This window comes from Tasmannia lanceolata, unplaced genomic scaffold, assembly GCF_043159265.1.
Source record: "Tasmannia lanceolata isolate RefF3 unplaced genomic scaffold, GAP_Taslan_0.1 ptg000003l, whole genome shotgun sequence".
Lineage (NCBI taxonomy): Eukaryota > Viridiplantae > Streptophyta > Magnoliopsida > Canellales > Winteraceae > Tasmannia > Tasmannia lanceolata.
In genome coordinates this window covers 55230435-55240655 of record NW_027518680.1, presented here as the reverse complement: position 1 = coordinate 55240655, position 10221 = coordinate 55230435, and the positions used below count along the sequence as shown (strand labels likewise).

Sequence of the window (10221 nt, the reverse complement as noted above, 5' to 3'; positions counted from 1 at the left end):
AAATCCAGGATTCTAAAATCCGTGTATCCAAACAAACGGCGACGCGGATTTTAGAAACCAGGTTTTAAGTTGAAAATCGGGTAAAAGAGAGTTCATAATCAAGTTGCTGCATGCTGCGCTAACAGCGTTTCTTGGATTTTAAGTAAGAAAACCAGGTTTTAGAAATCTCCCCCGCATCCTGACATTTCTAAAACTTGGAAACATGGGGCGATCTACTGCTCTCTTGCTGCTGGAAAGAAGGGCGAGAAATTAAAAAATGACGGTTGGTATCTTTCTACTCTCGTCTCCCACGTACAATTTTGAGGAAATCCAGGTTTCTAAAATCCGCGTATCCAAACGGCCCTGGGGTTGTTTGGATACGCGGATTTTAGAATCTGGGATTTCTTCAAAATTGTAGCTAAGAGACAAGAGAAGAAGCATTTTTGACTCGTTTTTTAGTTCTCGCCCTTCTTCCCGTCAGCAAGAGAGTAGCACTCGTTTTTTACTTCTCGCCCTTCTTCCCGTCAGCAAGAGAGTAGCAGATCCTTCCATATTTCCAGATTTTAGAAATCTTAGGATGTAGGAGAGATTTTAAAACCTAAATTTCTCACTTAAAATCCAAGAAACGCTGCCAGGACTGCATGCAGCTTGATCATGAACCATCTTTTACACTGTTTTCAAATTAAAAACCTAGATTTTAAAATCCGCGTATCTAAACGGCCCCTTAATCTATTATACTTAAACAACTTGAGACTTGAAAGATGACAAGCAGCTGAAAACAGGGCTTTTTCAAAATATAGCTTATTTTTTACTTAAATACTCCTGAAATAATATTTAATATTATAAAAAAAATATGGAAGTTGTTTTCATAAAATATCATATTAAAATCGAATTTTGGATTGTCCCAACTAGCCGTCTAGCCTCCGTTAGTTGTCCCAAATGTGTCTACATCCTGATAGAACTACCTGTTTTGTCAGCCACCTCTCACCCTCACTCTCCTCACCCATACCCTCTCAATTATCTCCCTATCCAATCCTCATTTCCCTTCATTCTTCCACGTTTGGATAAACTAATATTCCATGGAAAAAAATTAATGACTACAAAACAAGGCCTTAATCTCAATCTCGTGACCAAGGATTAGATCACCTCTCTAGATTAGACCTGACAAAATCCCATATCTGTCACAACAGCTTGCCCGCAGAATGCCTTCTCTATGGTCCCTAGCAAATCCCAATTATTAAATAATCGGTTTGGGCCCACAATCGGTTGTCACCATTGAAAACGAACAAGGCCTGAACGTAATTCTGAGTGCAATACCCAGTTTTTGACACACAATTCACAAAATCCAAAACAAACTGGGCCAAAACAAGGCTGTATGCATTACATACAAATGACCATTCATAGAGAAATTCATTGCATTTTGCACTACAGAGTCAAATTGTGTATGGCCCCGTTTATTTTAGATTGTGACAACCGATTGCGAGTCCAAAAATTTATTATTGAACTCAAAATTTTAATTTTTTAGTCTAGAATTTAAATTTGAGTCTAATTATCGTAATCAGGTCGTCACATTCTAAAACGAATGGGGCAATGTAATTTTGAGTACAATAAAAGATTTGGAGCCCACAATCGGTTGTCACATAAAAACAAACATGTGATGGAGGACAAAGAAGTGATTGTAAACAAAACAATGTTGTATAAACTCATTCATAAAACTGATGATAGTGCACCACAAACAAAAACCTTTAATAGAGTCTCTATCCAAATACACAGCCACCAAGAAGAAAAATACAGAATTACATTCGTCACTATAAAATCGTAGTCCACTATTAGTGTGTCTCTATGCATTTTCTTCAACTAAATTAAAATTTTATCTATGTTTAATCTATATGTATAATAATGCTTTTAAACAATAAAACTAATCAAAATTACATACACAAATATAATGTATAACTAATATCAAAGAATATGATGCATAAAAAACAAAACCCCTCTCTCTTTTCCTTGATGAAAGTATGAAATGAAACGATTGAAATGAATGAAATCGCATTCCCATCCGATTCATTAAGTGATAAGAGAGGTTTTGACTAAAATACCCTTCATAGAACGGTTAGCATTAACAAAATTTGGAGGGTATTTTTGTAAACCATTTCGGATCGTGACTATCCAATGGGCATCTGTGGCGTGCCCATACACAATCCAAAAATTTTCGGATCGGATTTGATGATCCGAAATATGCCCATTGATCATATTCATATGTTTAGATCCTGTTCATTAACGTTCGGATTCGGACAATCCATCAGACCGTCTAGATCCATTGACACCCCTAAATATTTGCTGTAGTACTCAAATATCATATAAATGAATATTTTAGGGGGGTTCTTCTCTCATCATCCATCAAAATCCATGATTCTAAAATCCGTGTATCCAAATGGCCATGCACATTTTAGAAACCAGGTTTTAGGTTAAAAACATGGTAAAAGAGAGTTCATGATCAAGCTGTTGCATGCTACCCTGATAGCGTTTCTTGGATTTTAAGTAAGAAAACCAGGTTTTAGAAATCTCCCCTGCATCCTGAGATTTCTAAAACTTGGAAACATGGGGTGATCTGCTACTCTCTTGCTGCTGGAAAGAAGGGTGAGAAATCAAAAAATGACGGCTGGTCTCTTTCTACTCTCGTCTCCCATGTACAATTTTGAGGAAATCCAGGTTTCTAAAATATGTGTATCCAAACGGCCCCGGGGCGGTTTGGATGCGCAGATTTTAGAATCTGGGATTTCATTAAAATTGTAGCTAAGAGACAAGAGAAGAAGCGGATCAGCCGTCATTTTTGACTCGTTTTTGACTTCTCGCCCTTCTTCCCATCAGCAAGAGAGTAGCAAATCCTTTCATATTTCCAGGTTTTAGAAATCTTAAGATGCTGGAGAGATTTTTAAAACCTTTTCTCGCTTAAAATCCAAGAAACACTGCCAGGGCTTGCAAGAGAGTAGCAAATCCTTTCATATTTCCAGGTTTTAGAAATCTTAAGATGCTGGAGAGATTTTTAAAACCTTTATCCAAACAGCCCCTTAATCTTTTATACTTAAACAACTTGAGACTTGAGAGATGATGACAAGCTGCTGAAAACAGGGTTTTTCCGAAATATAGCTTATTTTGTAGTTAAATACTCCTGAAATAATATCTAATATTATAAAAAAATCGAAGTTGTTTTCATAAAATATCATATTAAAATCGAATTTAGGATTGTCCCAACTAGCCTCCGTTAGTTGTCCCAAATGTGTCTACATCCTGATAGAACTACCTGTTTTGTCAGCCACCTCTCACCCTCACTCTCCTCACCCATACCTTCTCAATTATCTCCCTTTCCAATCCTCATTTCCCTTCATTCTTCCTCCTTTGGATAAACTAATATTCCATGGAAAAAAAATCCATGGCTGCAAAACAAGGCCTTAATCTCAATCTCGTGACCAAGGATTAGATCACCTCTCTAGATTAGACCTGACATAATCCCATATCTGTCACAACAGCTAGCCCGCAAAATGCCTTCTCGATGGTCCCTAGCAAATCCCAATTATTAAATAATCGGTTTGGGCCCACAATCGGTTGTCACCATTTAAACCTAACAAGGCCTGAACGTAATTCTGAGTGCAATACCCAGTTTTTGACTCACAATTCACAAAATCCAAACAAACTGGGCCAAAACAAGGCTGTACGCATTACAGACAAATGACCATTCATAGAGAAATTCATTGCATTTCGCACTACAGAATCAAATTGTGAATGGCCACCGTTTGTTTTAGATTGTGACAACCGATTGCGAGTCCAAAAACTTATTATTGAACTCAAAACTTAATTTTTTAGACTAGAATTTAAATTTGAGTCTAATAATCGTAATCAGGTCGTCACAATCTAAAACGAATGGGGCAATGTAATTTTGAGTACAATAAAAGATTTGGAGCCCACAATCGGTTGTCACATAAAAACAAACATGTGATAGAGGACAAAGAAGTGATTGTAAACAAAACAATGTTGTATAAACTCATTCATAAAACTGATAATAGTGCACCACAAACAAAAACCTTTAATAGAGTCTCTATCCAAATACACAGCCATCAAGAAGAAAAATACAGAATTACATTCATCACTGTAGAGATTCAATAATATGTAGTTTCCACCTCAAGGTTATACACCAAGAAATAGTGTATAAACTTATTCATGAAAAGAGGATTGCTACTACATGATGGTGCAATTTGTGGGGTCCTCTTCACTGAAGCAAGTGGCACTGCTGCTCACATAGTTTGGTGGGTGAGATTGATGGTATGGTGGGTAGGAGGGATAATAGTATGGTTGAAAGAGTGGGTGGGCCGGTTCAGGGTAGCCCACAACCGGTTCAGCCGCCCATGAAATAGCCTTTGGTGGATCCGACTTGGGTTTGTCTTCAGCTTTCTTTGGTGGGTCCTCTTTAGGTTTGTCTTTGTCATCAGCTTTCTTTGGTGGGTCCGCCGCCTTAGGTTTGTCATCAGTTTTCTTTGGTGGGTCCGCCGCCTTAGGCTTGTCTTCTTTGATCTCAATCTTTTTAATGGAGTCACCAGCTTTGTAGTAGAGAGCTTTGGAGAGTTTCTTGGGATCAAAAGGGCCCGAGATTGTTACCTTCTTTTGCTTCTTGTCAAAATTCTGGCTTCTGATTTCTCTCGTTCTCAAATGGTAAAAATGCATAAATAACTCAGTTTTGTAAAAAATTGATTTGGGTTTTTCTCTTTCTTAGAGAATGTGGTATAGTTTATATAGGCTACTGATATTGGCACTACCATTTTTTGATACTTGCACGAACTCACCTTGTAGTTTAGTATTTAACCTTAAAAGTTATCACAATTCACAAGTCCCAAAAAAGTTCTCAGAAGCTTATTAAAAAGGAAGAGACATGTTGATTTAGTGCAACTATCAAAACATGGTAGTGCAAATATCAGTTCCCTTTATATATTTCACAAATAGAGAGAGCGAGGAAGAGTTCTCACCACAGAAATTAGAGAGGGTTCTTCTGACCTTCTTGCAGCATTGACGGCAGTCAAGATCAACATCCAATATTAAGGTAGAAACCTGTAACAAAATTAAGAGAAGAAAGATCTATATATTTAGCAACTGTTTGAATTGCAGGAATTTTCTGGAAAAGTTTGGAAAGGAAAAATATTTCTAAAATTTTCTACTTCTTTTACACATGGAAAAACTTGAACCAACCCAATTCAATTTTTATTTAGAGGGGACTTCAAATTATGATGATATCCCTCTAAATTAACCATGATCATATCACTCCCCTCTAAATCATGGAAGTATTTTTTTTTCTTAGAATTTTTTTTCCCATCAGAAATGTTTTTCATGCAATCCAAACAAGTTTGAGAGAGAGAGAGAGAGAGAGAGAGAGAGAGAGAGAGAGAGAGAGAGAGAGAGAGAGAGATGGGGTGAATGGAACAAAGGAGAAAAGGGAAAGAGAAGGAAAACCCAAGCTCTAATTATGAAGAAATTTGTGGATTTAAAGGAAAGATGAGTGGAAATTATGGTTTTTAATGTGGGGAAAGACAAAAGAAGGAAAACCCAATTGTGTAAAAACAAAAAAGAAGAAAAAAGGTGGCTGAGATTAGAGAAATAAAGAAGGAATGAGAATAACAATCACAAGACTACTCACTAGAATGATAAAAATATGGAATAAGAAGAAGGGATATCCCAACTTTCTGATATGAGAAACTCAAAAAGCTAAACCCCAATGGATTAGATGAGAATTAGTTAATTTTATGAGAAAAGAACCTTTTTTTGGTGGGTATTATCAGAAAAAACTTATGGATCTTAAATTGAAATTTCACAAAAAAAAAAGAAGGTGGAACCTAGGTTGTAAAAAAAAATACAAAAACAAAAGTGGGTTTAGATCAAAACAGAGAGAGGAACCCAATTCCAGATCTGAGAAAAGATAAAGACTGTAGTCCTTAAAATTGAGAATTAGTAAGAATCTAGAGATAAAAATCAATCAAAAAATAAAACCCAACTCTGATATATCATGAAATAATTCAAATCAAATGACTGAAGCATTAAAAACCCAAGTGATAGAGTGAAGAATAGACCTTCTCTGCCATTGTTGAAGAGAGAGAGATCAAGATCTGAATTCCAGAGAGAGAGAGAGAGACGTTTCAATGAACACCCAATACTTAAATACATGGATTGAAATAGAACGTGGAAATCTGTACAAATCGGACTGTATAAAGCTGACACGTATCCCTGATCCTACGGTTGTTACCATAGCAATGACATTGCGTGACGATTGAACATTTCTGCTGTATGTACACCGAATACACACCTAATTTCCAACATGCAATATCAATAATGAGTGATAAGAAAAACGTGGTGGATTTGTAATCTAGTCGGTGTAAAGTAAACTTGAGAGCATTTCATGAACAAAGCTAGGGAAGAAATGCTTAGAGAAGCCCCTCCCAATTTGGAAAATGATATTGGCACTCTCTTGAACTTTGGATTTCCTAATTATGTTTTTTTTTTAAACCCGGCCCCATCTGTTGTAGGACCCACTAGATGGACCGTCAGGATCCTATCATGTTAACTCGTGTATGAAGATCAGCAATGCATACAGGACCCATCTCATCTTTTCACATATATATGGGTATTTTCGTCTTTTTCTGAGTAAAAAAAAACTACAGGGTATTTTGGTCACAAGTTAATGGCATGACCTGGATTTGCAAAACTCATTCAAATGTGACGACACAATGTGCAAGTTGTCAAACTAAAAAAACTCTTTTTTGCAAATAAAGCAAGGTAAAAGAAGACTTCTTTTCATCTTTTGGAAAAAAAAGACCCTTTCTTTACAGAGTGGAAAGTTTAATCTTATTAAGGGGCCGTTTGGATAAGCGGATTTTAGAATCTTGGGTTTCAGAAGAAGGGGGCCAGCCACCATTATTTTATTTCTCACCCTTCTTTCCGTTAGCAAGAGAGTAGAAGAGAGATTTCTAAAACCTGAGAAACATGGGTGGATCTCCTATGTACTCTCTTGCTGACGGAAAGAAGGATGAGAAATCAGAAAACGATGGTTGTTCTCCTTTTCTCGTCTTCCACCTACGATTTTGAGGAAATTCAAGATTCTAATATCCCCGTAGTTTGGATACACGGATTTTAGAATCCAAGTTTTTAGTTTGAAAACAGTATAAAAGAGGGTTCATGATCAAGCTGCCGTATGGTGTCCTGATAGTGTTTCTTGGATTTTAAGTGAGAAATTCAAGTTTTAAAAACCTCTCTTGCATCCTGAGATTTCTAAAACCTGGAAATATAGAAGGTTCTACGACTCTTGCCGTAAGAAAGAAGGGCAAGAAGTCAAAAACAACGGCTGGTCTGCTTCTTCCCTTGTCTCTTAGCTACAATTTTGAAAAAAATCCCGGATTCTAAAATCCGCGTATCCAAAAGGCCCCTAAATGTTTGTAAATCTGCAATCCCGTCATTGTAAATTTTCAACAAAAAATGTGTAGAAATAGTAAAAAGAAGTAAATGTTGAAACGTCATGTTCGTAGTAGCTGTATAAATATTTAAATATATTTTGTAATGGATTCTTCTTGTAGGCTTGCGTGTAAAAAAGATAGTGACAGCATAAAATAAAATGGGCGGTGATATTTCGATCCCACACCCCCCAACCCGACGGCTGGCTAACGTTAACGTATATGTCACTTTCCCACCATGTGACCTCTCTCTCTCCACACACAACAGGAACAGTTGGTGGGCCCAACAGAAACCGTTGGTAGAATGGTGGGCCCATCTTTGAACAACGCAGGCCCCGCCCATACCACACCATAGGATAATCCAAACCGTCCATTTGATGGGCCATAAATGTAAATAGGTTGCGTCCCAAAATATCATTTCCATAGGCTGACCCTAGCCCTCCGATCTAAATAGAAACTACATCTTATGCAACCTCTATAGATTGTAGGGTTGTGATCATCCTATGGAAATGATTTTTGGGGCACAACCTATTTACACTGTGGCCCATCAAATGAATGGTTTGGATCATTCTATGGAGTTGGTCGTAAAGTAACATTAAGGCCCGTCCACAACATAGGACGATCCAAGCCGTCCATGGTAGGCCCAATCGTAGGCCCCACCGATATTTTTCAAATTGAAGCGTACCGTCCACAACATAGGATGATCCAAGCCGTCCATGGTTTGGATCATCCTATGGTGTGGTTCGTACCAATTTAGGCCCCACCCATATTTTTGAAAATGAAGTGTACCGTCCAGACCATAGGATGATCCGAGCCGTCCATTTGATGGGCCATAAAGTAAATGGATTGTGCCCCCAAAAGGGTTGGCCCATCAAATGAATGGTTTGGATCATCCTGTGGTCGTACAGTAACATTAAGGCCCGTCCACAACATAGGATGATCCAAGCCGTCCATGGTTTGGATAATCCTATGGAGTTGGTCGTACACTAACATTAAGGCCCAATCGTAGGCCCCACCGATATTTTTCAAATTGAAGCGTACCGTCCACAACATAGGATGATCCAAGCCGTCCATGGTTTTGATCATCCTATGGTGTGGTTCGTGTTAGAAAATGATTTGCAAATCTGTAATTTAGGATTCAAGAATGCCTTATAACGAATTAACCATTTTACTTGAGAAGACAGAAATCAACAGTAACTATTCTGCAAGAATCAATTGTAATAAAACAGAGAAATAGTTAGACCACATATTGAGTTGAGGCACGAAGGATCTTCGCTGTCCTTAAGGCAAATCTGGACTAAAAACACCCCATTGTAAGTTTGAATTACAAAATGACTTTTTTCACATAAAAAGTCAACAATCCCCCCACTAATTCAAAATTACAAGAACTAAATAAATCATAAATGTAAACAAATTTGACCAAGGCAAGATGTGTATGCATCAGTAGAGGTGTCTTTTGGACTTGAACCTTTACTTAGTGTAGGCATATCGAGTTTATCAAGTACTCAATGAACATACGTCTTGAACCAAGCACTTTTAGTAATAAACTGAGACAACATACTACACACACAACACAGAAGGCATAAGCAAGTTCATACTGTGTCACACTTTTCGGCCATGTGCTATATCCTGCTTTCATGAGCGCTCTAGAGAAATTAGCCCATTCTCATAGGAAGCGGCCACACTTCCAAACGCATATAGGTGTATCTATCAGGAGAGCCCTGTAACTACGCACTCCACTGATAATCAGCTAGTCAGCTAGTCAGCTATAGATAACATTAAGAGTTCTACAACTCATCCTCTTTTCGTTACAGGTTGCACCCACACCATAGGGATAGGCTTAGTGAACTTAATTCATATACAACTTGTTGCAAAACAGATCACTCAAATAACTTGTTTTTTCCATTGAACCTACTTCTTGGGATTTCCGGTCAGATAGGTTGGATTCCTGTTATAGGTGATCTAAACAGTGGGCTTCAACCTCATCCCCCTCGATGTGCTCATGACTAAATTTTTATTTAGTCCTTTTGTAAGACAATCTGATATATTATCAATTGATCTTACATAATCGATGGTTATCAATCCATTCTTCAACAACTGTCTTATGGAATTATGCCTCCGACGAATGTGTCGGGATTTACCATTATACACATTATTACCTGCTCTTCCAATAGCAGCTTGACAATCACAGTGGATTGTAATACTCGGTACTGGCTTCTTCCAAAGTGGAATATCAGACAGAAGGTTTCTAAGCCATTCGGCTTCCTCACTTGCTTTCTCTAAAGCAATGAACTCAGACTCCATAGTGGCTCTGGCTATACACGTTTGCTTGGTAGATTTCCAAGAAACTGCTGCACTTCCTAGAGTGAAAACATATCCACTCCTAGATTTGGTCTCAAATCTAGATACCCAATTTGCATCGCTATACCCTTCTAGTACAACATGATATTTAGTGAAATGCAAACCATAGTCTATGGTTCATTTAAGATATTTCAATACTCTAATTAGAGCTTCCCAGTGATCACTACCAGGATTACTGGTATAGCTACTGAGTCTACCCACTGCATAGGCTATGTCTGGCCTAATGCAGTTCATCAAATACATTAGACTCCCTATAACTCTAGAGTATTCAAGTGGATTTACTCCACTTCTTTTATTCTTACTCCACTTCTTTTACAATCAAATTGATTAAACCTTCTAAGAATTTTTTCTACATAATGAGACTGAGATAGAGTTATTTCTTCTGGGTTTCTTTTTA

The 10221-nt window shown here is 37.6% G+C and overlaps 1 protein-coding gene across 1 annotated transcript; it reads right to left on the bottom strand.

Moving 5' to 3' along the window:
- Positions 1-4040: 4040 nt before the first annotated feature.
- LOC143856055 (uncharacterized) lies at positions 4041-6204 on the bottom strand. The gene is made up of 3 exons (XM_077366098.1): positions 6090-6204; positions 4995-5076; positions 4041-4667 (listed from the first exon to the last, which is right to left on the bottom strand). The coding sequence occupies exons 1-3, from the start codon at positions 6099-6101 to the stop codon at positions 4213-4215; spliced, it is 549 nt and encodes a 182-aa protein (XP_077222213.1). The 5' UTR covers positions 6102-6204; the 3' UTR covers positions 4041-4212.
- Between the last annotated feature and the right edge of the window lie 4017 nt (positions 6205-10221).